General features: G+C 48.1%; 11 protein-coding genes across 11 annotated transcripts; 7 read left to right on the forward strand and 4 right to left on the reverse strand.

Moving 5' to 3' along the window:
* Nucleotides 1–1,849: 1,849 nt before the first annotated feature.
* TGAM01_v206335 (STE/STE11 protein kinase) lies at nucleotides 1,850–4,657 on the forward strand (the record flags this gene model as incomplete). Its single annotated transcript, XM_018807063.1, has 2 exons — nucleotides 1,850–2,260; nucleotides 2,357–4,657. The coding sequence occupies 2 exons, from the start codon at nucleotides 1,850–1,852 to the stop codon at nucleotides 4,655–4,657; spliced, it is 2,712 nt and encodes a 903-aa protein (XP_018659764.1).
* A 1,394-nt stretch (nucleotides 4,658–6,051) lies between these two features.
* TGAM01_v206336 (hypothetical protein) lies at nucleotides 6,052–6,759 on the forward strand (the record flags this gene model as incomplete). The annotated part of the gene is made up of 1 exon (XM_018807064.1): nucleotides 6,052–6,759. One exon carries the CDS (start codon nucleotides 6,052–6,054, stop codon nucleotides 6,757–6,759), a length of 708 nt encoding a protein of 235 aa, XP_018659765.1.
* A 617-nt stretch (nucleotides 6,760–7,376) lies between these two features.
* TGAM01_v206337 (hypothetical protein) lies at nucleotides 7,377–8,427 on the reverse strand (the record flags this gene model as incomplete). Its single annotated transcript, XM_018807065.1, has 2 exons — nucleotides 7,377–8,148; nucleotides 8,204–8,427. 2 exons carry the CDS (start codon nucleotides 8,425–8,427, stop codon nucleotides 7,377–7,379), a joined length of 996 nt encoding a protein of 331 aa, XP_018659766.1.
* A 1,905-nt stretch (nucleotides 8,428–10,332) lies between these two features.
* On the reverse strand, nucleotides 10,333–11,067 carry TGAM01_v206338 (hypothetical protein; the record flags this gene model as incomplete). Its single annotated transcript, XM_018807066.1, has 1 exon — nucleotides 10,333–11,067. One exon carries the CDS (start codon nucleotides 11,065–11,067, stop codon nucleotides 10,333–10,335), a length of 735 nt encoding a protein of 244 aa, XP_018659767.1.
* An 870-nt stretch (nucleotides 11,068–11,937) lies between these two features.
* Nucleotides 11,938–12,927, forward strand: TGAM01_v206339 (hypothetical protein; the record flags this gene model as incomplete). The annotated part of the gene is made up of 3 exons (XM_018807067.1): nucleotides 11,938–11,953; nucleotides 12,003–12,499; nucleotides 12,583–12,927. The coding sequence occupies 3 exons, from the start codon at nucleotides 11,938–11,940 to the stop codon at nucleotides 12,925–12,927; spliced, it is 858 nt and encodes a 285-aa protein (XP_018659768.1).
* A 533-nt stretch (nucleotides 12,928–13,460) lies between these two features.
* Nucleotides 13,461–14,645, forward strand: TGAM01_v206340 (hypothetical protein; the record flags this gene model as incomplete). Its single annotated transcript, XM_018807068.1, has 1 exon — nucleotides 13,461–14,645. The coding sequence occupies one exon, from the start codon at nucleotides 13,461–13,463 to the stop codon at nucleotides 14,643–14,645; it is 1,185 nt and encodes a 394-aa protein (XP_018659769.1).
* A 1,034-nt stretch (nucleotides 14,646–15,679) lies between these two features.
* On the forward strand, nucleotides 15,680–16,063 carry TGAM01_v206341 (hypothetical protein; the record flags this gene model as incomplete). Its single annotated transcript, XM_018807069.1, has 1 exon — nucleotides 15,680–16,063. The coding sequence occupies one exon, from the start codon at nucleotides 15,680–15,682 to the stop codon at nucleotides 16,061–16,063; it is 384 nt and encodes a 127-aa protein (XP_018659770.1).
* Nucleotides 16,064–16,229: 166 nt separating this feature from the next.
* TGAM01_v206342 (hypothetical protein) lies at nucleotides 16,230–17,723 on the reverse strand (the record flags this gene model as incomplete). The annotated part of the gene is made up of 3 exons (XM_024549852.1): nucleotides 16,230–16,898; nucleotides 16,997–17,131; nucleotides 17,187–17,723. The coding sequence occupies 3 exons, from the start codon at nucleotides 17,721–17,723 to the stop codon at nucleotides 16,230–16,232; spliced, it is 1,341 nt and encodes a 446-aa protein (XP_024405416.1).
* Nucleotides 17,724–18,539: 816 nt separating this feature from the next.
* On the forward strand, nucleotides 18,540–20,022 carry TGAM01_v206343 (NmrA-like family protein; the record flags this gene model as incomplete). The annotated part of the gene is made up of 6 exons (XM_024549853.1): nucleotides 18,540–18,612; nucleotides 18,704–18,864; nucleotides 18,950–19,139; nucleotides 19,195–19,249; nucleotides 19,307–19,392; nucleotides 19,448–20,022. 6 exons carry the CDS (start codon nucleotides 18,540–18,542, stop codon nucleotides 20,020–20,022), a joined length of 1,140 nt encoding a protein of 379 aa, XP_024405417.1.
* Nucleotides 20,023–20,172: 150 nt separating this feature from the next.
* On the reverse strand, nucleotides 20,173–22,339 carry TGAM01_v206344 (calcineurin-like phosphoesterase; the record flags this gene model as incomplete). The annotated part of the gene is made up of 4 exons (XM_018807071.1): nucleotides 20,173–20,299; nucleotides 20,352–20,657; nucleotides 20,738–22,020; nucleotides 22,139–22,339. 4 exons carry the CDS (start codon nucleotides 22,337–22,339, stop codon nucleotides 20,173–20,175), a joined length of 1,917 nt encoding a protein of 638 aa, XP_018659772.1.
* Nucleotides 22,340–23,381: 1,042 nt separating this feature from the next.
* Nucleotides 23,382–24,357, forward strand: TGAM01_v206345 (hypothetical protein; the record flags this gene model as incomplete). The annotated part of the gene is made up of 5 exons (XM_024549854.1): nucleotides 23,382–23,586; nucleotides 23,660–23,686; nucleotides 23,788–23,924; nucleotides 23,998–24,276; nucleotides 24,328–24,357. 5 exons carry the CDS (start codon nucleotides 23,382–23,384, stop codon nucleotides 24,355–24,357), a joined length of 678 nt encoding a protein of 225 aa, XP_024405418.1.
* Nucleotides 24,358–24,956: the final 599 nt, after the last annotated feature.

The raw sequence follows: 24,956 nt of genomic DNA on the forward strand, positions 1-24,956 counted from the left end.
CCTGCCAGCATCTTCCTTGCATCCAAACTAGCATACTGCCTCCATCAGCCAATCTGACGCTTCCTGTATTCCGATTTGTTTCGCTGCGTCTACGGCACGAATACTTGGGCACAAACAAAACCAGCTTCCCGTATTACTGCGCAGCTGTGGCGGCCACACTACGAGGGAACGGGCCATCAAAATGCGGTGGGTGCGATGAGACTTCGAAACGCCGCTGGTTTCACGTTTTGCAGGTGACGGGCCTATCACCGGCGCCAATCTCCACAGGGGTCGTGGGGCTACCGCACCGCAAAAGGGCCCCGTATTGGGCGAACCCTGAAAATGGCTCGCGGAACGCGGAAGAGCGTACAGCTTGATGCTGGCGATGGTGATGATGGTGATGCCAGCAAAGACGGGGTTTGTTATGGCATCAATTCCCAAATTAGGTCCTTGTGGGAGTTCTAGTGATGCCGCTGTCACCCATATCTGGATGCATTGTACGGCTTCTGTAGATGTGATGCGATGGGTGGAGATGGGATTCAAGCATGCATCTCTTACCAGAGCATGGACGCCGATCCATCGACAGCAAAGAGCCTTCGGCTGTAAGCAGCTGCTAATTCAAAGCGGATGCGCTCATTATACTTGTAGTATCTTCATGTACAAGTACACATCTATTCCAGTACATTGTAAGCTGGCCAGATAAGCAAAGACGGCTTCATCGTAATCCTATCTATATTCCCATGTCGCCATCTGTATATTGACTCGGTGTGGTCACCTGGGCACAACTCGATACCCTGTCCATCTGCGGATCCGGCTTGCTGTTTATATCACAGCGCAACCCTGATACAGATGCTCGCTCTGCCGTGCAAACATCGAGTTTTCCACCAGCTCTGTGTCAGGCCTGGCCGTGCGGTGGCTACTCTGCACGACAAACGCGCTGTCAATGACTTCTTGTACCTGAAAACCACTAATTCTGTACTCGTACCTGAGCCACTTGCTCTTAGCGCCAGGCCCCAGAAACACCGACCGCACGCTGAGATACCGCAGGCCGGCACTTGGGGGCCGCTCCTTTCATTAACAAGCCGCCACGATCTTCAGGCGCGCCGCCAACCAGCGCCTTGGAAACGCGCAGCTCCAGCCCGACGCTCGTCGCACCCTGTCGCAGGTTTCACGTCAACTCTGCCTGGCCCGCGGCGACTCTTCGTGCACTGCCCGCAGCTCCCAAAGACCCAAAACCCGCGCTTCTTCAGCGCACCTTTTTAGCGCATCGCTGCTGATTTCCACGAGGGTACAGGGGGGAGGCCCGCCCGTAGCGTAGCGGCCAATCGCCACCAATCGCCCATCTGCCTACCGTACGAGGAGAAGCGCCCCCGCCTCGCCTCCTTGCGCCGCTATTTTTCTCCTACACTTCGTGCCGGTCATCGTGGCTTGCTTTAAACTGCTCCAGCTGGCTCCCCTTTTCCGCTCTTTGTTTTTTTTTCCTTTTCCCTTTCGGTATCGTTGAGCGAAACTTCAGCAGCCGGGAGCCTCTGTCGTGACGAACCGCCGCAGCAGCCCGCGCACGAGGTGGCTTGCAGTCCTGGGCGTTGAATTGAAGGCGGACGAGAAATACACGAAGACGGGCGGCGACGAAGACGAAATTGAAAAAACCTGGCGGCGAAGAGCCACCACAACACAAGACTTACAATCACCTGGGGTCCCATCTACATTCAACGACATCTGTAGACGCAGCAGGCCGCGTTTGCAATCAAAAGAACAGCATAATTCATCTCCCATTCGCATCAGGATTCCGACGAGCCCTTCATTATTAATAATTACAAACGCAAAAATTATATAAAAAGACACAAGTACATAAAAAATCACAGACACGATGGCAATGCTCGCGAAAACCACGTTCCCCATGGGCGGCGCTCCCACCATGGTCACCACCGACTATTCGTCTGGCCTACCGACTTCAAGAAGAATTCCCGCCGTGACTGGCAATTCCCATGGCGGCGGCTATGCGAGCCCGGCAGAATCAGACTACTCCGACTCTGAGGGCCCGGACTCGGTCAAGAACTGGGACGAAGACAGAGTGTGCGACTATCTCGCGAGCGTCAAGTGTGGAGAATACGAGAAGCTGTTTCGCAAGAATCACATCAATGGCGAGAACTTGCTGGAGATGGACAAGGAGGTCCTCAAGGAGATGGGAATCGACAAGGTTGGCGACCGCGTGCGCCTCTTCCTCAGCATCAAGAAGCTGCGCACAAAGGCTTATGCCAACCAGAAGAAGCGACATAGGGTGAGGTTTTTCCTTCTTCTTATCCATCCACCTCTCATCGAATATGCTTGAGGTCAAAAGCAGTGAGAGAAAAAAAGCTAACGTTGGTTGTCTTAGGACTCATTTGCTGCCCTAGATATCCTTCCCGTACAGGCTTATGGTAGCTCTCCCAAGGTGCCAAACGCACGATCCGCGCCCGGGAACAAACGCTACTCGAGACAGGTCGACATGTCTGGCGCCGGCGCCTCCGACCACGGAAGACCTACATCCCGGCCCGGCTCTCCTCAACAAGTACCGGATGTGCGCACGAGACAGCAGCCTCAGCAGCCTCAGCAATATCTCCCTGGGAGAGGATATGTGGCCCACGGGAACTCGAGCAACCCGTCGCCTAGTTCTTCCAGTGGCCGATTGGTTACCGCTCACACGAGGAACCAGTCCAGCGTGGATGGCTCGCTTATGGCTACTTTGCCTCAGGGACAGCATATCATTCGTGTCATTTCCACTGGTGGCGTCACAAAGGTCGTCAAGATTGCCGAGTGCAACACCTGTGAAGATGTCATGCGTGTCACTCTGCGCAAGTTTGGCCTTCGCGAAGATCACGAGCGAAACTATTGTTTCTGGGTTTTGGCCGGTATAGATGCCGACCCCCAGCAGTGCCGCCGCCTGGGCGACACAGAGCTATGGCGCATCATCCAGAACCAACGGAGGCCGGAGCGTAACCGCTTGATTCTCAGAAGGGTGCCGGCTGGAGAACCGGGTGAGCAAGAGCTGCAACGCGCCGCTCAAATTGCCATGGAGGAGGCGCAGCAGAAGCACGCGCGGGCGCTGGAAGCCGTAGACAAGAGGAGTCAGCTAAAAGTACAAAAGGTGCTGGGCGAGAGCTGGAATGAGAAGCTACAGAATCCCCTATCACCTATTTCTTTTGCTGCCCGAGAGCGAAACACAGCCAACGCATACCGAGAGCTCGACCGGCCTTTATCGCCCGATCGCAACCCGATGAGAAAGGTGGGACTCCGTCAATTCGGCGGGCTCCGTCCACCGAGCGAACTCATCGCCTCGGATCTTACCTCTTATTTCCCTGATCATGCCCGCGAGGACATTGATCGGACCGCCAGGCTATCTATGAGGAGATCGACCCGCTTGAGCAAGATCAATAGCCGGCTCAGCGTGGCGAGCAACTTGAGTTTTGCCTCGAGCATCCAGGATGCTCCTCCCATCCCTACCATTGCCGACTCCTGGCTGGGTGGAAACGCTCATGTGGCCAAGCTTCGCTCTCAAGGGCGAGCTCCCACCATCTACAGCAGGGATTCAATTGCCTCATCGATGCTCGGACCTCTGCAAGAGGAGCCGTCGTCACCTACGGAGCCAAACCGCAAGTCCTACGTGTCGTTTTCGGATGCAAGCGATACTACTGGCCTCAGCGTTACGGACCCTGAAGGCAACACGACAAGCACGAGCTATTACGACGCAGATGGGTCCACAGGCTCTGGCTCTTTCCAGGAGCTGCAGCAAGCGCTCAACAACGACGACGATGAAGCTGATGAAGAGCTAGAGAGCTTTTTGGCAGGAGACTCGTGGGATGACAACAAGTGGATGAAGGGAGCACTTATTGGCCAGGGATCATTCGGTAGTGTCTTCCTGGCACTACATGCCGTGACGGGCGAACTCTTGGCCGTTAAGCAAGTTGATATGCCTGCTCCTGGCGAGAATGGCCCAGCCGATAGCCGGAAGAAGAGCATGATTGATGCTTTGAAGCGCGAAATCAGCCTTCTCCGAGAGCTGCGCCACCCCAATATTGTGCAGTATCTGGGATGCAGCTCTTCTACTGATAATCTCAACATTTTCCTCGAGTACGTCCCTGGTGGCTCGGTGCAGACCATGCTCAACTCGTATGGAGCCCTGCCAGAGCCCCTGGTTCGCAGCTTTGTGAGGCAGATTTTGACGGGCCTGTCCTACCTACATAATATGGACATTATTCACCGCGACATCAAGGGCGCCAATATTCTGGTCGACAACAAGGGCACAATCAAGATTTCCGATTTCGGCATCTCCAAGAAACTGGAGGCATCCAATATTCTCAACGGCGCTGCTAACAACAAGCACCGGCCATCGCTTCAAGGATCAGTGTTTTGGATGGCGCCCGAGGTCGTCAAGCAGACCTCGTACACGCGCAAGGCTGACATTTGGTCTCTTGGATGCCTCGTCGTCGAGATGATGACGGGGTCGCATCCATTCCCGGACTGCAGCCAGCTCCAGGCCATTTTCAGGATCGGTGGCGGGAAAGCAACTCCTACCATTCCAGAGCATGCTAGTGACGATGCGAAGACGTTCCTGAACCAGACCTTTGAGCTGGATCACAATCTGCGCCCCAGTGCTGACGACTTGATGCTGAGTCCTTTCCTCGCTCAGATTACTTGAAGGAAAGACGGCTTCTCTACTTTCACATCTATTCGTTCTTGATTTTGGTTTTTTTAATTTTTGCGTCGCATTTTCTGTGGACCCAACAAGGCAGGCACCCGTTCCAGATGAACAAGCTATCAATAGACGCAATTGCGGTGGTTTTCTTCTGTTCTATTTCTTTTTTGCTTTTCTTTGGAAGGTGGGATTTTATTCAATACATCATTTGCAGAGACGGAGAACTTGGATTTGCTTTGAACAGCTATGGTAAAAAAGAAAATGTGTTATGGAAACTTTTTGCAGGGCTGCTTGTAAGAGGGAATATTTGCAGGGATCTCTTTTGCAAAGTAGTAAGCCTCACGAGAGTCGGAGGCAGCCTGCGGGGGGGAAGGCTGTGGTGGTAATGACGAAGCATGAGATTTGAGGTGGAGGGGGAGCATTTAAGAGTGTATTATATGAGACTTGGCATGAATGAATTATGATTACTTGATACCTGAAGAGGAATGTTTTGCCGTATCGTGCTGCGTGTTGTGTTGTAACTTTTGTGATTTGTATGGATTGCTTAGGTAGTTGTATTTCATGCACTTGTACCTGGTCAATCACAAAGTCATCTCCCAAACACATTTGCAACAGTTACAACGAGCCGCAACCCCGCAGAGAAGGAAAGAGAATTCCCAAGAAAACATTGGGCTGTGAATTATCATTCCACGGCTGGCGGCCTAATTGCCAATTGTCCATGGAGGTATCCGGCCACGGTGACATTCTGCTTTGCTGCCTGGAGATCAAAGTCGGCTGACCAATGTACCCAATACCAAGGCCTTGTGTGTCATAGTTCCCCCTCCCTCGGTTAATACAAAGTGTAAAAATAGCTGTTATGTAGAGAAGAGCGAAATACAAACACAAAAAAAAGTATTGTTTATTCCTCTGCTGGTTTCTCCCTTATTCTCACGATTATTTTTATATTTTCGTGGGTTTGCCTTGCTCGGAGTGGCCGTGTGCGCGCTCAGCCTTGCATAATTCTACGCGACCCCAATCCCGATTGCTGCTTTGGGAAACAGGACTAACGGCCTCCCGTGGGCGCAATCGCGTAGTGGTGGCAGGACCGATTGACTTTTATTGCTGATCGCCAAATCTTTATTGGAAAAGGAAAAAAGGTACAGGGCAGATTTGGGTGGCGCTAGGCAGTTGACAATCACACCATCTCTTTTTTCGATCAATCGGGCGTTTTTCTCTTTTTCTTTTAACTAGGAAGTACTGATATTTATTTATTTACTTGAGTCAGCGCTGCGGATGTGCATTACTCTCTGCATTATCCTGCATTCTGAGGGATCGACTTACACTAGAGGTTCCACCACTGTCAACTCATAAACAACAACAAACACACATACAGCACACAGAGAGGGGAATCAATCGCGATGGAGTCTCAGAGCAGCAATAGCAGCCAGGACTCACAGGACAGCACCCTCACTATTACGGACGAGAACAGAAGAGAAATTCTGTATTTTGCGTATGGAAGCAACTTGTCCACGGATCAGATGCGGGAGCGGTGCCCGTACTCAACGGCTGTTGGGTTGGGGAAGATGACGGGATGGAAGTGGATCATCAATAGGAGGGGATATGCGAATGTGGTGGAACTGGGAAAAGAAGACGAAGACGCTGAAATGAGGGAAGAAGATGAAGACTACGAAGAGGGCGAAGACAGCGGAGAGAAGGAGGAGGAAGAGGAAGAAGCAGTCAAAGAACAAAAGGGCAAAGGCATAATGGAAGACCACGGCGAAGAAATAAGCGAAGTATATGGCATGCTCTACCTCCTACCGATAGAAGACGAAGAGCGCCTCGACCGCTACGAAGGCGTGCCCTGGGCCTACGAAAAGGTCTACCTCGAAGCGGACTGGGTTAGCCACACAGAGGCCGTCAGCACAAGCGGCGGGACGTATGTCAGGGAGGAATTGACGCCGGTGAAGGTGCTGGTTTACGTCGACCGGAAGCGTGTGAGGGATGGGAAGCCGAAGGAGGAGTACGTGGGGAGGATGGAGAGGGGCATTCGGGATGCGGTGGAGAATTGGGGGATGAGTGAGGAGTATGCGCAGAGGGTTATGAGGAGGTTTTGGGTGGATGGGTGATGATTTTGTTACTGTTGCTGTTGCTTTGGTTGCTTTGGGACTTATCATTACTAAGAAGTAGTAGCGATGATTGGGATGGGAGAGTTGGGTTGTGGCCAATGAAGAGGAGATGGTAATTACTCATTACATTTGAAGTTAAGTTACATACAGAGTCATGATATTTCTTAACATTGGATTAGATGCAATTGCCGTATATAACTGTGTACAAGTTGTAAAGTAATATGAGATATCGGCCTTAAGTATCACCTTGTCTCCTCGAGATGTACGTATCCATGACCTGAAGTAAACTTTAAAGTCGCTTTGCCGTTCAAGTGTCTAACAACATCATAATACCATAATGTAAGATAGACTCTGTTCGTGCTAGGTACCTCTATACTTCAATTGCGCTGTCTTACAGTTCAAGTCGTGAGCACTACTCATGGGTTGCCGCAATGTTAAAACAAGATCAACCGGAAAATTAGCCTTACCGCACAAAGGGAGCTGCATGATGTATACTTGGCCGAATATGCATCCAGCAGTACTATTTGAAGCTCCAAATATAGATGATGTAATTGGTCGATATTTTGGTGGCAGCCAAAGCAGAAGTACTGCCCTGTATAACCCATATTATACTAGAGCTAATGCGATAAACTTGGGGGTCTGCATGTTGAAATGCTAATATCTGCTTCCTGGCCGAGATCTCTGAGGAGCGACTCAATCCATTCGTTCTCTGGGCATTCTAGGTCTGGAGGGGCGTCGGCTAGGAACTCATGCCCGTCATGTCCCTTGGATGCGTCTCCCTCAACGAATTCAGATTCATCGTCTAAAGTGCTTCTTTGTTCAGAATCTTGATCGCTGCTGAGAGCTGGAGAGCTGGAAAAGCTATTTTCATCTCCATCTGTGATTTTTCTTGCTGATAATCGCACGGTGAGTAAGGCCAAGAATTGTAGGTGATCAGCGATATGATTCATCATGGGACTCATCATATGGTTCTCTATAATCTCTGCTATACCGGTAGCGGTCTTCTTGTCCAAACCTGTCTCGTTCTTTGTATTCATATTGTGACTCTCAATGACATCGTTGGAATCTAGAGGCGTTGTTAGCATTTCGACGGCAGTCTGTGACGTGAAAGACATCAGGTATGCGAACTGACCGATTGCTGATCTACTAGGTCCAACTAGTGGCATGCAGCAGAGAGGGCAAACATCTTCAAATGGGCCAACATCCAACTTTTCTTGAGTGTTAGGGTGCATATTATCACTAATCTGGACGGCTAGACTTCTTTGCCAGAAGATACCGTGATGCCGCTGCATGTGGGCTCTCCATTCGGACCGGCAAGCAAAAGCTGGAGGTTGAAAACATGGTCCTGCAATACACGCAAATGGTAACAAGTCTTCATTCACATGGCACCTAGATCATGAATATTAGTATCTATCAAGAGATTGTCCACAGAGAAACGACTTACTTCCACCACGTGTCATTGGTAAACTCGGCTTCGTTGAAATTCTTTCGACAGAGGGGACAAGGTTTCAGAGCCTCTGCATCAGTAAATTTTGGAGGGTCAGGGATTTTCGCTTCACTTCCGAGGACGGTCGATGCTCCCGCATGTCGTGGAGACGGCATCTCAGCGTCTGTTGTTAGTATAGTGAATCCAGGAGCCAAATTCAATAGCAGAGTCTCGTGTAGCATTGAAGTACTAACCGGTACTTTATTTGGTGTCTTAGATTCTGATAGGGCTTGCTTTTGGTCTATGATTGATGGCTGCGGTGACAAACTCTTAGCAGGCGAGTCTGACGAGTGTTGCTGTATCTGCGTAGAGCCATCTAGGGATTTTCTGTCAAAGCAGCGGTCGTTATACAAAGTTTTATCATAGGATTGCCAGTATAGAAGCTTCATATGTGTTTGAGTCATCAATTGGCTCAAATACCCTCGGAAGTTTTCGGAGGCTCTGGGGTAGAGACAATCAACTGCCAACATCGCCTTGAAGCTGAAAGAATAAGCCTCTGCGAGCTGTCTTGTTTCAAATATTCTGACCCGGATTTCAAGAACTGAAGCAGAAGAATGCCGTACATGCAATGCAAGTCGGTCCAGTTCTTTCAACGACTGGTGGATTCTCTCAAGCTCGATTCTGCGTATATCTACTTCCTCGTCCGAAGAATCGTCCGAATCTAGTTCACTAGGATCGGTCGTTGTTACCATTCAGTTAGCTTGCAATCCATTGAGATCCGGACCGCCATCTTACCCTGAAGAAGGTTAGCCTCAAGCATATCCAACCACATGAGAATGTGATGGCGGTATTGTGGATGACGCTCCAGAAGATGATCAAGACTTTGACTCGCTCCAGCAAAGACGCCCAGATAAGCCGCCCAATCGAGGAATTTCTCTTCAAGTTTCCGTAAAACGGATTCATATCCATCTTCTCTGTTTGAACTCCGAATCTGGAGGCTCTTCACGAACAGCGATTTGCAATCACTGGCTTTGGCTGAGATGGGCCCCTTTGCTGCCCCAGCCAGGGTAAATCCAGCAGGCTAGGAAGGTGCTTCATCTCGAAAAGCCGCCATTGCCGACCTCTCGAGGGTGATTGCACTTCAAAGTCTCTGGTTGAGATATACTAGGCAATTAGCACTTCGCTATCGCTGTAGGTATCGGCCGACTGCTCTCAGCTGTCTGTCTGTTGTAGCACGATGATTATTGATTGATTTGAACAGAGCAATTATGCGTGCATATATATTTAATCAGTTGGCCGCAAATCCATTAATTAGACAAAGGAAATTTACTTCAAAGGCTCTGAACAACGAGACTTTGGCCCGCGCACTGTTGTTACGCGCACAGACTAAGAGTTCAAAGATTGAATTATGTTGGGAATACCTTCACTGTGGCCGTCACAAAGTTTCACGATCCTAGCGGAGACTATAATGGAACTTGACCGATTTCGTATATACTGGCATTTGGCTTGTGTCCCCAATTGGCCACAAGGCACACCTTTTTACTGTCACAGAAACTCACTCATAAAGCTTGACTTTATCTTTCTGGTAACACTTTCTATTAAAAGCTTACTCTTTTACTCTGCTTGCCTCTAGCTTTTGCGCTCGAGCTTGATGGTTAGGTTGGGTTGTGATGAGTGAAGTGAAGATGGACATTGCTTGCCACTTATGAAGCCAGTTGGATATAGAGTATGGGGGTTTTTTTTCCTGTATTCACTATTTTGAAAATAGAGTAAGTGCATAAGTCGTAAGCAAGTTGTATAAGAATATGCCCGTTAGAAGAAGCTGCGTACATAGCTCAGCGTATCAATAGCCTTATAAACTTGAAAGGATTACGCTGCGATATCTTTCTAGGCTAATAAAGTAGTTCCAACTCTTAATTATGCTTCTAAATGTAAATATTATAAGTGAAAAAGAATCGATTTTGTCCCTAAGCTGTATCCTAGTCTAATCTTCCGAAAACAACATTACTGTATCTCCCATGATGTAACAAACGCTCGGCTGATGTTCTAGAGACTAACAATCTCAAGTGCGTAATTTATTGGTTAATGATGCTTAATTAGCTGCCTATTCATGTCTTCATATCATAGGCAAGTAAAAGTCCTCAAGGTTATTGCAACCACCAAACTTTAAGATGATTGCGACCGTTCTCCTTTCTTTGGTTCTCGCTTTCCTCCTCTTTCGTCTCGCCCTCATTGCTCTCTTCCTTGGCGCTGGAGGGGTCGAATAGAGCTTCAAGTTCGTCTTCGGATTCATACCTCGTACCATTCTTACGCCACCATATCTTTCGAACTCGGATCCCGACGATGAATGGACTAGATGAGTCTCTGTCAAAACCGTCTGCACCACGCTTATTCACAAGCTTCGTAGCTCCGTCGGTCCACATCAGCCCAGTGATCATATATACAGGCCTCTTCCGCTGCGTGCTCTCGATATAATGGGCCACACCATCGATTTCGAGAGCCTTGTCAATGTAATCAGGCGTCGGAATAAAGTACCGAACAAGTAGCTTATCCACTGCCAAAATTTTGTGTCTGTTTACGTGATAGTTTGGGCGGGAGTATTGGGACACCACCTCACTGTTAGCGATTGCCTCCCACATATTGCCTTCGCCGAGTTCCTCCAGGCTCCGAATAAAGCCACCCATCTTGGAAGCTACTTGGAACGGCCTTAGTTGCGAATCGGGAGCCTCAATAGGTTTGCCACCGTCAAGAGGGAATATGACGTTACCAATGCTGACGTCTCGCAATATTGTGCCCAGCTTGAGTTGGCCATTGGGGGGCGGGGGAATGTTGAGGTCGGGACAGAGATGAAAGTACGGCTGGGGAAGATTATAGTTGGCCATTGTATCCTGAAGTTAGCAGGTAGGTTGCACGATATGTTAAAGATGAGAGTGGTTAGCGTAGGCTGGTGATACGTTTAACAGGAGTATCTTCCCGTCTCGCAAGTTTGAGGGCAGCTCTTGAGTTGAGGTATCGCTTAACGGTAGAGATTGTTTAAGCAGCTTTGGTTTTGGAGTTTTTGAAGTATCTAAGCATTACAAATTTATAGGTCCTGACTTGGCCTTTTATAACCATCTCCTGGGCGAAATGAATATCTGCTCCAGCATACAACTTGACCTGAAACTTGGCGTTCTTTGACCGTTCAATTCATCTTTGAAGATACTTGGATCTGTATTCTCGGCTTTGAAGTTACACGCATCTTTTGTTTCCGTGTTGTTTTGGTGCAACCATCGGCTGCAGACGTTGAACAGCTGACCACGAACAGAACCGAGCCTTTTGTCTTCAAGGCGTCATGAACGCGGACCCCGCACAATCTTTTTTTCTTAACACAAGGCCTGTTTTCTTCATTGCGCGGTATTCTTTCTACATGCGTGCCAAAAGATCGTATTCAACTGTTATCTCGAAATCTCACATTGCTCAATTCCTTATTTCTCGTCGCCATTAACGTCGTTCATATACCCGGCACTCCAAACACTTTTCAAAGAAACAATGCTGCTGGCTTTCACACTTGTTAGCTTTGTCGCCCTTGGACTGGCCTTTGTCTTTGCACGAGCCTCAATCTTTCGTCTGCAAAAAAAAGGTCAAACTCCTCTTTCTGTAAACTATTTCTTCACACGCCAATGCAATAAATCATGTAAGCTGTGCATATCCACTTGGGAGTCCTAAATTGCCGTTGTGCCGTGAACATGATCAGGATACCGACGTATGCGACAATGGCTAGCGCTCTACGTACAATTATATGGCTTGGAATTGAACATTCACTAATTTGACTTACAAGGCGGCTTCTGCTTTCATACAGCAAAGACTTCGCACATGGAAGACATATCTCGCGCAAAGCGAGGTCTTCAGCTATTGCAAGAGGCTGGTATGAAGAAGATTAATTTCGCAGGTGGGGAACCCTTCCTCTATCCAAAATTCCTAGGCGAGCTGGTCGACTACTGTAAGGAAGACCTACACTTGGAGTCTGTATCCATCATCACCAACGGAAGCCTTGTCAGAGAGGAATGGGTTCGCCAGCACGCCAAGAACATTGACATTTTGGCATGTTCATGCGACTCTTTCAATGAGGATACGAACATCCAAATTGGTCGCGGCACAGGCAACCAAGTTGAGATTCTATATCGTATTGCGGAGTGGTGCCGCGAGAGCGAGATCAAGTTTAAGCTGAATACCGTGGTCACTCGTCTCAACTATGCGGAGGATATGAATGAGCACATTGACATTCTCGATCCTTTCCGATGGAAAGTCTTCCAGGTATTGATCGTGGAAGGAGAGGTAAATTGAGTCGTTTTTCTTCTTCCCTCAGAATTCGCAATACATATTTACTGGTCAAATATAATTGCTGACACAAGAGGCAGAATGATTCGGAGAAAACCCTACGTGACGCTCGAAAGTTCACCATTACAGATGAGCAATTTGAAGTGTTCTGCAACAAGCATAATCACCACAAATCATTTGTCGCAGAGCCCAACAGACTCATGGCATCGTCATATCTGCTAGTAGATGAATACATGCGCTTCATCGATAAAGACGGCAATAAGCTCACAAAGTCCATTCTGGACGTCGGGGTGGAGGCGGCTTTGAAGGACATCAAGTGGGATGAAGATGCTTTCCAGGAACGGGGTGGTGTATACGACTGGACCAAGGAGCAGGGACAAGGGGAAGCTTGCTCCAATGGCATGAGTGAGAAGCTGGCTTGGTGATGATAAATCCATCATTACTCTCTTTTTTTTTCCCGCTCCGTGTTCCTTTACGACTGAAAGATGAGAGCTCCGAATGAATATAGTTAATGCCGACCCAGATTGTCAAAGGATGAATTAGTCCACATGTGCCTGTGTAGTATTGGCGGAATGAGACCAAAAGCTGCGAATAAACTATAACTAAAATTTGTAACCCAATTATAAAAACAGTGAGCTACGCACTGAATAGATTCATGTATTTAATTTTTTTTAGACCTTGTAGAAATTAACCGCAAACTTCTAGTCTACAAGTTTGCTCGTTTCGGTAAACATGCGCGTTGTAATTCACAGAAGGCAATCTCCATATTTTATAGCGGCCCGTCTTCCTCGGCCTTAAGATCTACTAGACCGAGATTTGACAACAGCTAGACCATGTTACATTCATGATCATACCACCCCACTGCTTCGCTTTCCACGCTCCAATACATATTCATTCCTCTGCCAAGTACACATATATGGAACCGACATATTCGTAAATCTTCCAATATCCTATGAAAATGCGCCGTCTCCCTGCCTGGTTCGTCCGCAGCGGCACCTCCACCGGCCTGCTCTTCAATCGCGCCTCTCTCCCTCCCATCCACAGCCAATGGCAGCCCATCCTCGCTCCCGCAATGGGCTCCCCTGACCCTGTCTACGGCCGTCAGCTAAATGGCATGGGCTCCGGCATCTCCTCCACATCTAAAGTCGTCGTCATCGGACCTCCTCCGTCTGGCTCCGATTCAACCTCCGGCCATGGCTCCGGCAATAGCTCCGGGGCGGGGCCGAACGTTGACGCCGAGTTCACGTTTGTCCAGGTCGGAATCCGGGACGGCTCTCTGGATCTCGCCGGCACATGCGGCAACATGTCAGCCATTGTCGGCCCGGCCGCCTGGGACATGGGCATCGTGCCACCATCTCGCATCCCTTCTCTCGTAACCTACGACGAAGCCACTCACTCCCGCTGGGCAACTCTACGCATTCTCAACACAAACACGTCCAAGATCTTCGTTTCGCACTTTAAGCTTGGAGGGGACCCTCTTGTGTACAATCCACAAGGGAATTATGCCATGGATGGTGTTCCCGGGACGCAATCCCCCATAACGCTCAGCTTCTTGGATCCCGCGGGCGCAAAGACAGGAAAGGCTTTACCCACTGGAAACCCCATCGATGAGCTAACGCTTGCAGACGGAAGCACCGTCAAGGTGTCGCTGGTAGACGTCAGTAACCCTGGAGTCTTCATCACAACTTCAAGCCTAGGCCTCGACGACGCCACGGCCGCAAACCTCACTCCCGCCATAGTCGAGGTGGATATCGCTCTCAAAACACGTCTCGAAGAGATCCGTCAAGCCGGGGCCTCAGCAATGGGCCTCGATCCCAACATCGAGAGTGTCCCCAAGGTCGTCATGCTGTTACCTCCAATCGCCAGAAAGACTTCCCAGATCGACATCCAGTGCCTCGCCATGTCCATGGGCCAGGCACACAAGGCCGTTCCCTTGACATTATCGCTGTGTCTAGGTGCAGCATCTCAGCTTGAGGGGACGATTGCTGCAGAGCTCATAGGCGGCGAAAAGAAGGATGTCATCAGGATTGGGCATCCGAGCGGCGTGGTGGACGTGGGTACAGCAGTGAGAAATGGCACTATTGAAGAGGCGAAGCTGCTGCGGACGGCGCGGGTGTTGATGAAAGGAGATGTATTTTATTGAATAATGAGATCAAGATGTTTTTAAAATAACATTGACGTGTTTCAATTAGACAGCGCATTACGAAATGGCTCAAAAGATCACGAGAAGTCTATATATCTGGTATCTGAATGATTATAGGAGGCTATATTTATTTCCACAATACGAAACATGCGAATACTCGTGACCATGTCTGGGCCGCCTGAATGAAAGGGGCTGTTGCGATCTATAGAGAACTACTTGTCAATCTAACAGCAGATTTCTCTGATTCGGAAGGAGAAAAAATTAGTCTCCGTTCATGCTTCTGGAAGCCTTTGATTCCGAATCAATTGCATCTCAAGCAAGACCTGGTATGAGTTTACGAGATACCGTCGATCAACAGTGGGCTCTTTAACGCACTCGACAAAACAAGTAATACATTCCGGGGAGCTCGAATTCTGCATTTGTCCATTCACTCCGAGATCGTCCTCAAGGCAGGGGAGATGAACCAACGCTAGAATCTCGCGTTGGATTGGCCATTTCAATAGCAACATGAATCTAGAGTGCCCACTGAAACTGACAGCTCGCACGATCGCAAACTTGTTTCCTCATCAAGTTACCCGTAACGGTCAATATGGGGCTGATCTAACAAGCACCTGGATGGATCTCAGTGCGATGCGAGATGCGCCACATCCATCTTTAGTGGAAAGATCCAATTGCGCTATTCACGCTGATGTTAAAAAGCTGGCGAGTGCATTCACTTACATGAGCCGGCTGGTCCGCGGGATTGCGTGAAAAGAAACTCCATCTTGTAGCACTGCGCTTTGCATCGACAGGCAGACAAATTTGATACATTGACAGTCCACTCATCCACCAATTACACACGCGTAGATCTTTGGCGGATTTGACCATTTACAGAGCCTCAAATTAAGTATAAGAAAGCCAGGACGATCAACATAATTCATTGACTCAGCATCTTCAACACTTGACATTTACGACAGCCAAGCATAGTCACCTTTTTAAATATTAAACATTCTCATTCCACATAATCATAGAAGATATAAGATTAGAGGAATAAAATGGCAGCTCAACAGCGACAAAAGGATATTGAGGAGCTCGAGCAGTTGAACCTGAAATACCTAAATAGCGACCAGACTTCCGATGTCGCAACTTATGAAACGTTTCTCGAACCAGGCTTCACAGCAAGTCTTCAAGATGCGAACATCTACAACCGAGAGGAGTTTCTCGACATGATCTCAAAGCCTCGGCCGTTCACCGAGCTGAAGAGCTACGACGTCAATATCGGCATCTTTGGCGACGGCAACGTTGCGCTTGTCAGGGCGAGAATGAGCTTCCGCAATCTGGAGGGCAAGGTGTGCTACGGAAGATACACGGATGAATATCAGCGCCAGAATGGAAAATGGATTTGCATTGGGGCGAATGTCATCTGCAACGAGAACTAGATGTAAAGAGGCGAATCGTGTAAGCGACAAGAGGAATGGCTGAATAGAAGTTTGGAAACAGTCAAGCAGATTCGGGTCGAACATTACTCCAATGTGTGTGAGAGAGCAATATCAGATAGCACGAATAACCAATTACTACTGCTATTACCTTTAATAAACGAACAAACTAGACATTAATTCTTCTTCCCATAGCACAACACCAAGCCTCAAACTTCCATTTCGCAATCATACCATTACTACCCACCTCGGTTTTCCACATATCATACGTTTCTATTGTGGCCCTCGCTATCCATGTTGTCTGTGACATGAACAAACCCCCCATGATTCTACCTTCTTTTTCTTCACCTAATTGCTTACTCAAGTACATAACTTGGCTAGCCAGATTCTGGCTCTCGACTTCCATGGCAGAAAACCGGGCTGGGTCCAATGCGAACAGAATTCGCAACTTCATCAGTCGGCATATGATCAAAGTTCCCTCAATCTCTAGCGGATTTACTTGCGATCCGTTGGAAACAGGCGTCATCTCGCTTCTGCTATCTGCAGCAGCGAGCCTTTGTTGTAAAAGATTCGTCAAAGATAACAAGCTCTCATTGTGGCTCATCATATCCTTGACGAGAGCAGTATACTCTTGAGGCGCTGGGGTCTCCGTTGCTGTGATCATATCAGTCGCTATTTTGAAGTGGTTTGGGCCCCAGACAAGATGCGTCCATAGGCACGTTATAATATCTCGATAGTTAGAATAATACTCGTCGCTAAGAATTGAATCGCAAATGACTGTCTTCCAAGATTCGTCGGTAAGGAAGCAGTATCTGTTATCGAGAATCGCTTCCGTAATCTAGAGGCGGTAGCCTGCTCAGCGACTATAACAACACTTATTATTTCCAGCCCTGTCTCATCTTAAGACTGAGACAGGCATTGGAGATGGATTCTTACTATAGGACCAATCTGTGCCGTGAGTATGGCCAGATCAAAGTCTGTTTTGAAGTTGCGAGCTCCACGCTGTTCAATCAGCTTTGAGGCACCCGCGACGTGGCATAACCATGATTGAAGGCTGGCATTATTGATCAGCTATAAAAAAGTTAGCGATTGCGCACCACAGCTGAAGTTGTAACATTACACGTACATCAAATAACCCTAACAACTGTATTGCACACAATGTCTCAGAGCTCATCCACTGGCTTCTGTCGTTCAAGTCTTGCTGAATACACTCAAGAACTCTTGTATGCTGGCGCAACACAATGTTTTGTGCAAATTTGCTCTCAATATTCATTATCATTTGTTGTACTTTTGCCACAATACAATCCACAGCGAGGCTTAAAGTAAGAGCCTGGCCGTATCGTGGGAAGATGAATGACAAGAACTTTTGGCTCCCTGGAACGGATGAAGACAATGCTTGAATGATGTTTGAAGGGTCTTTGGTGAAGAAGGAGAGTGTAGTTGCCCCTAGACGAAGCCCGGTGAAAGGTGCCAAATCCAGTATGGAGAAGTACTCAGTTACAAGGAGGTTAGAGTAAGGAGGCGAAAATGGCGGCTGTATTGGAAGCCGTTGCTGCTGAATCATCTGAAGGTACTCCGCCTTTAATGTTCGTGACTGTGGCCTACGATACTGCGGCCAATCGCTTGGCTTAGTATCCTTTTGCGCTATGACAGAATTAGACATGAAGAATGTTGGTAGCTGGGGGCAGGGTCCTGAAATACATTTACTTTCTGTTGCCCTTTTCTTCTTCGTTTCTGCCACATTCCGCATGGCTCTCCGTCTTATCAGCGCACGCTGGCTTCTATCATTGGGCTGATTTATCCCACGATATGGAATAAAAGCATGCATTGTATTGTCAATTGTTCCCTCCATTTTGGTTTCGAGACTCTGAAGCTGCTGTTGGGAATGATGGGTTTAGCCAAGGTTAAGAGTTTGCAAGAAAGTACCATTTGGGCGATCAGAAGTATGGACAACTATTCTGATATAGAAGAACTTGATTGTACCGCACGTCTTACTAAAGATGAAGCAGCAAACCAACTAGCTATGGGTGAAAGGTTGCTGTTCATCTGCTGATGAATAATCATATATACAGTATATGGCCTGCCAGATACTGGGTCAAGGACCCGGCAATGCAGGCGGGGAATACTATCTCAAAACGGCAGTCTGCTGCCTTGATGGAGTATAGCTCTAATGCGATCTCGCTAGCCCTATTTTTAGTTTCAGAGCATGACATTGCTTTTCCATAGCTGGAGATGTTACGAAACAAGATATACAGCGTGGCTGGCTAATTAATCTCCTTTACACACATTTAGATACTCACAAGTAGCTCAGCCTGTAATAGAATTTTGACTTCAATTTGTCAGCCTGGAATTATTAAGAACTTTATCCAGGGTTACCCAGTATCAGCTATATATAGATCGTCACCTTCCTCTTTATAGAGCTCGAGGATCTTCTTTATAATTATCACATACTTTATACATCAGAGGCGAGAACTATAACATGTCGAGATACCAAGCAAAGAAGATTTTCATAATCGGTGGGACGGGTGCCCAAGGCGTCCCCATTGTCCAAGGTTAGTAGATAGTTGACGTGTGACTAGGCATCTATTTAATGCATCAAAATAAAACAACCTGTTTGCTAATTGAGAGTGAATCACTACATAGAGCTTGTTAAAGATGAAAAATACACAGTAAGGGTCATGACTCGAGACCCAGAAAATCGACGAGCCAAGGAACTCGCTGCGTTGCCTGGTGTGGAGCTGTTCAAAGGTTCATTTGCCAATGAAGTTGACCTTACGAATGGATTCAAGGGCTGCGATGGTGCTGTAAGCTTACTGCATATTTATCTCCTTTTCAAAGACTTACCTATATTGATTACAAACTCCTGAAACTCTAACGCGCCACCGATAGTACGTTAACATTGACGGCTTCAACTGCGGCGAAAAGGCAGAAATCTTCTGGGGCATACGTGCCTACGAAATAGCCCTAGATGCTGGTATAAAATTCTATGTCTGGGGGAGCCTTGACTATACTTTGAAAAAGGCCAACTGGGACCCCAAGTTTCGCTGTGGGCACTACGATGGCAAGGGCAGAGTTGGAGGTGAGTTGACGGCACAGATCAAGGGGGCCAAATTCTTGCTAATCAATTTTCTAAGAATGGATCCTGCAGCATGCGACTCCAAAGATGGGTGTTGCTCTTTTTACAACCGGGTATGTGAGTTTGCCATGACGTTGAGGCCAATCTGTTCTAACGCGAGCCGACTACAGCCCGTACATTGACATGGTTCTTGCGCCTCTCACAATCATGACACCGAGAGTCATCGATGGCGTTGTGACATGGTCAGTTCCGTTGGGTAAGTGATATGGCGTAGACTTGGCTATTTTTTGTTACTAAAGAAAACTGGACAGGAGTCGGAGAGGTCGCTCACGTAGCTCTCTCAGATTGTGGCATTTACGCTCGGTGGTTGTTCGATAACCCAGACCGCGCCAATGGCCTTGATCTTGAAGTAGCCATTTCTCACATCTCATATAACGAGTTAGCTACCGCCTTTACAAAAGTGACCGGAAGACCTGCGCAGTACGTCGACGTGCCTTTTTCAACGTACTTCGAGAACTTTGTATCTCTTGGCGCAATGGGGTCTGTAATGAGGATCCCCAATATGAGTCTTTGGACAAAACTCAGATTTGGCCTCTCATTTTCTACTCAAAGGCCATCTTCGTATAATTCCGATCCTACCGACCCAAGTGTCATGACGTTTGAACGCAACTTTACAGGCTTCTGGCACATTTGGAGAGAAAGTCAAGGGAACAAGGGTGTCATTACGAGGAACTACAAGCTTCTTGACGAAATTCACCCGGGTCGGATCAAGTCGGCAGAGGAGTGGTTTCGGAAAGAAGCCGAGAAGGGAGATTTGTGGGAGAGAGTACATAATATGGCTCCAATTTTGAAGTGGAGCGAAGACGGTGCTGCGGGTGGATTGTAATTTATTTCCTGTTTTCCACGATGTTATACTATTTATAATATATTATGCTCTGAAATTATCCTCAAGAGTCAAGTGGGCAGTTATCAATGTTCTTTTGCCACATTAGCTTCGCATAAAGAGGCAAAAGGTCTGACACGAAATCAGTCAACGTCACTCAAAAAAGTAAGTGGGATGCAATGAGAACATACCTTGTGAGGTAAGGTTAGAGCCAATGTAAGAGTGCACCGTGGCAGTGGTGTAATTGGCGCCAAGATCCATCAAGATGGGCTTCTGGAGACTACAGAAAACATTTTACTGTTCAGTCCTGCTACGAGTAGCACACAACTTACTGATCGTAAAAGATTAGATCCACAAATTCAGGATCTTTTTCCTTGGGAAAGTTTGCCTCAGCCTGCCAGTATCTGGGAATCGGATACTCTGGGATATTGGTGTGCTTCGTATCATCGCCGTCAGTGCCCCAGTCGTCTGTAGTAACGTAGCCTGAGGTGAGGGTCTCCTGGCGGCGGACGACTCCATGGCCTTGTTGCATCTCACGCCGGGTCAGATAGCCCAGAGAGGGGTCAGTACAGGAGTCGCGAGGGATGGGCATAGTAGCGAGATTAGTATCACGCGTGGCGGGTGAAGGTTTGTTGAGTCTAAGTTGAGTAAGTGATACGTTTGGTTAGTATAGCCAGGATTTGGGAAGACAACAGCTTCAACGAAGAGCTCAACTCACTTTGGTAGAACAGTCTTGGCCAAGGCATAAGGCACGTCAGGAATGTAAAGGAAGAGGTCACGGTAAAAGGAAACGATGATGCTGTCGTCGTATGTAAATGGTCCCTTGTAGAGATCAAAGCGGACGCCTCTCGTATTGCCGATGATAACACGGGACTTGTGCTCGCGCGCCGGATTCACAACAATAGTAGAAGCAGCGGGGACAATGACGCCGGGGTAGATGTTGGATGGATTGTCAAAGGGAACACAGGAGATGCACCACGTCTGAGGCGCGCAACCGAATACTTGGCCCAGCTTGAGCTCTTCGCGCACTTTTGTGATTTCGCCAGTGACATTCAGACCAAAGGCTTGGTCAAATGTCTTTTCCGTCTGCTTGGTATGGTAGGCGAATGTCTGGCGATTCCAATCAAGATATCGGCGCGAATACACAAAGGGAGACTTTGCCCCTGGCCGTGCTGGCCGGCTCGGATTGGCCACGCCTGTGGGATTCTTGGGGCCCGTGAAGCCGCTGTTGGAGGAATTGAAACCGCTCATTGAAAGCCAGCCCAGCGTCTCGCAGTAGCGGCCAGACTCGAGTGCCACGGAATTGTCATCGTAGACAGAAAAGTTGCGAATATGAGTGTGGCCTCCGAGGATTTGGATAGGGGTGACGGGATGATGTTTGCGGATCTCGTCAAAGACGACCTTGAACGTGCTTACAGGATCCTTTTGACTAACAGGGTTATGGCCAAGGAGGATGAAAACATCAATGGGCTCGCTCACGGCAAGAGCTTGAGTGAACCACGGCTCTTTAACCAAGTCCTTGGCCATAATCACCTGCGAAGCATTGGAGTTGCCAGTAAAGTCAAACAAAACACCAAAGGCCATGACGCGCAGCCCCTTTTCAGTCTTGAAGTAGCGATGCGTGGCACCCACATACTCATACTTGCCCGAGGTCTTATTGAGGACTTTGACGTTGGAGGTGATGTAACGCTCACCCCATTTCTTTGCCCAGACGTTGAACATTTCATAAGATACTTCGGACATGTACAACTCATGGTTCCCAATGGTTAGCAGGTCGTAATCGATATCGTTGAAGATGGGCATCGATTTGGTGCCATCAACTGTGGTGGCATCTGAAAGGCCGTTGCCGTCGTGGAGATCGCCCGTATCAATCAGCAGCAGGTCAACGTTTAGATCATGAGCCGCCTGCTTCATGCGACGCGAAAAGGTGGCAAAGTCACCCCAGTCGGCGCCATAGTTTTGCTCCTTGAGATGGCCTTCAAGCCAGCCATGAGAATCGGTCTAAGATGATAGAGTATGAATGATTGGAGCATAAAAGTGCACATGTATACGTGTGCATGTTTGTACAGATGGAAGGGGAGAGACTCTGAGTTTCTCAACGCTTCGTGTTACGACATACCGTATGGAGAATGTTCAGCTGTCCCCATTCAAGAGGCGCTTTGGGGCCATATTTGGCATTGGGAGCTCCAGGCTGAATGCGTTTGACATGGCGAACATGTTCAACTGTGCTTGTCGGGCCATAGCACGAATCATCGCTACCACAAGCCAACGCTATGGGAAGCAAAGCTGCGAGCCCACCAACAACAGCGAGGGCTTTCATTGTATTTCGAGAAGTGTAGATAGATGATGGAGACTGTATGAGAGTAACTATCTGAATAATAGGCAAATACAAACAGACGAGCAGGCAAATATATATACACTCTAGATGGATACAATGAGCCGCTTGACTTACACTGTCACAAACCAAGTCAGAAACCAAGACTCCAATCTCTCGAACCACATCCAAACCCTCCCCGCAGATCCAGCCCGCCACGGGTCAGAGACATTTCAAATACAGCCAATCACAGCCCCTAGATGCTGACACAAAAAGAATCCTCCTACTTGATTGACACAAATCTCACTCTTTCCGGTAGCTCTTCTGCAAGGTATTGTTAGCTTTGCCCATCCCTACCTCAAAGCAGCATTGGAATAGATTATCAACCCTACTATTGCTGATGGAAACAGATCTTCGCCACCAGACGAGACAAATAGTGGTCTTACTTCGCCAATGGACGCTGTAGAGAAACATCTACTACATACAAGCATGTCTCGGAAAAGCCTGCTTTAGTTGGTGCGACTCTGCTGTGTTTCTCGACGGCTCACCGAGTGTTCAGCCAGCCACAGAGCATCGTGGATACGACTAACCTACTAACCTATACCAGCCTCTGACGCAACGGCACTTTTGCATACCGCGACTCGGTTATTCTTCTTTCACTTCACACTCTTTATTCTCATCATGTTTGTGCTTTTGAATGGCCAAGATGTATGTACTCTATGCTGTAGAGGTACCTGCATGTGAATTTCCAGTTGAAGCGTTGGTGCTGCTATCACAGCAACTCAGACGAAAGACGCGAATCTTGGAAATCCAGCAACATCAATTGGTGGTAAATGCGATGTAAACTCGGTATGCAAATAATTAATCAATTGATAGAATTAATAGAATAATTGAAAAGGTCCAAAAAACTACCGTCAACCCCATTTCGCACATCAACAGCTCTGTTTGCAACATTATTTATTGTAAGCTATAATTATGCCCGCCTATATGTAAGCTCCACAAATCTAAACTTGTCAACTTCACTCTTTGCATCGCAAAACTGGTCGCAATGCAAATGGAGCAGCCCACGCATCCGTACTACCCGCTTGGTGTCTCCATTCCCAATTACATACCAAATGACAGTCCGCTCATTCACTCTCTTCCAGCCTTTGGGGCTCTCCTTGGCGCTGTGATCGTTTCGGCGCTCCTTCTTACCGGCTCCCGGCGCCATGTCCGGCCCATTAACCGGTTTGCGGCCTCGTGGTTTGCTCTGTGTAAGTGGCTGCCCAGTATCCTATTCTCTGTAAACAAAACTAAAGGTACATCACAATGCTAATCACGAGCTAGGTGGTTTCTTACATGTTGCTTTTGAAGGTTTGTCACTCTCCTGGCCTTGGGATGAATAGGCCATATGCTACTCTTCTCAACGCGTACATCTTGATTCAAAATATTCTCTAATCCCACGATAATACCAGGATACTACATCTACCACCGTAAAGAAATCTCTGGCATGGATACTCTCTTCGCGCAGCTTTGGAAAGAATATGCCCTTTCCGACTCCCGCTACCTCACTTCCGACGTCTTCACCGTCTGCGTAGAAACCATCACCACTGTTCGTTTTGCCTCCTCCATCTGTCAAACATCTTTCATAGTATCGGGGGCTAATATGGATGTGCAATTTTCAGTTCGTCTGGGGCCCTCTGAGCCTCCTCACAGTCCTCTGCATCTGCACCAACCATCCCTCAAGGCACCTCTTCCAAATCATCGTCTGCGTCGCCCACCTCTACGGAGTGGCCCTCTACTACGCCACCAACTGGGCTGAGCAGCGCTTCCACGGCGTGTCATACTCCCGGCCTGAGTTTCTCTATTTCTGGGTGTATTACGTCGGCTTCAATGCCCCATGGGCCATTGTCCCTTTCTGTGAGTCGATTCAGCGGAAGCCTTCCGTAGCCTTTTACATGCACGTACCCTTGTCAAAAACAAAGCCTGAGAAACTAATGCTTTTATTGCGATAGTTCTATTGGCCGACAGCTATAGCCGGATAGTGACGGCATTTCAAGCGCTGCATGAAAAAGAAACGCGGCAGAAGAGGGAGTGAGCGTGAACAGATTGCTGCGTGATCCTCCAGCGATGCATGCTCCTGTGTACTTACATGTGATATCCTACGTCTCCTTGGATGGATATTCATTACATGTACGCTCTGACATCATTTTGCTTTTGAATCACATACAAAGCGTCATTTGTGTCACATATATCTCGTATTTCTTTTGCTCCCCTGTACCGTGGCGTTTGTCTCTGCTGGCTTCATCCACTCATAGAGCTTTCACTTACAGAACATCCACCCAGCTTGAGACAGCGAGTTTTGGGTCCCATCTTTTCAGCTTGGAGCCTCCATGTACCCATCTGGTCTTATCCTTGACCGCGTTCATGGCAATCGTACGACCGAGTATGGCATTGATATTTGGGGTATCCTGGTTTTCCATCCTAGCAGCCAACCCCCTTGCGTCCATCCTTCAGCCTCACCTGCGTCTCTTCCCCTCTCCAAATCCACGCCAGGCACTCACGCATGATAGTAATTAAACAGAAATTGGTTACTTCGCGAAAAACGAGGGACTCGCCACCAGCCAAAGGACTGGATCGGCCG

Source organism: Trichoderma gamsii (genome assembly GCF_001481775.2).
Source record: "Trichoderma gamsii strain T6085 chromosome Unknown Scaffold_21.2, whole genome shotgun sequence".
NCBI lineage: Eukaryota > Fungi > Ascomycota > Sordariomycetes > Hypocreales > Hypocreaceae > Trichoderma > Trichoderma gamsii.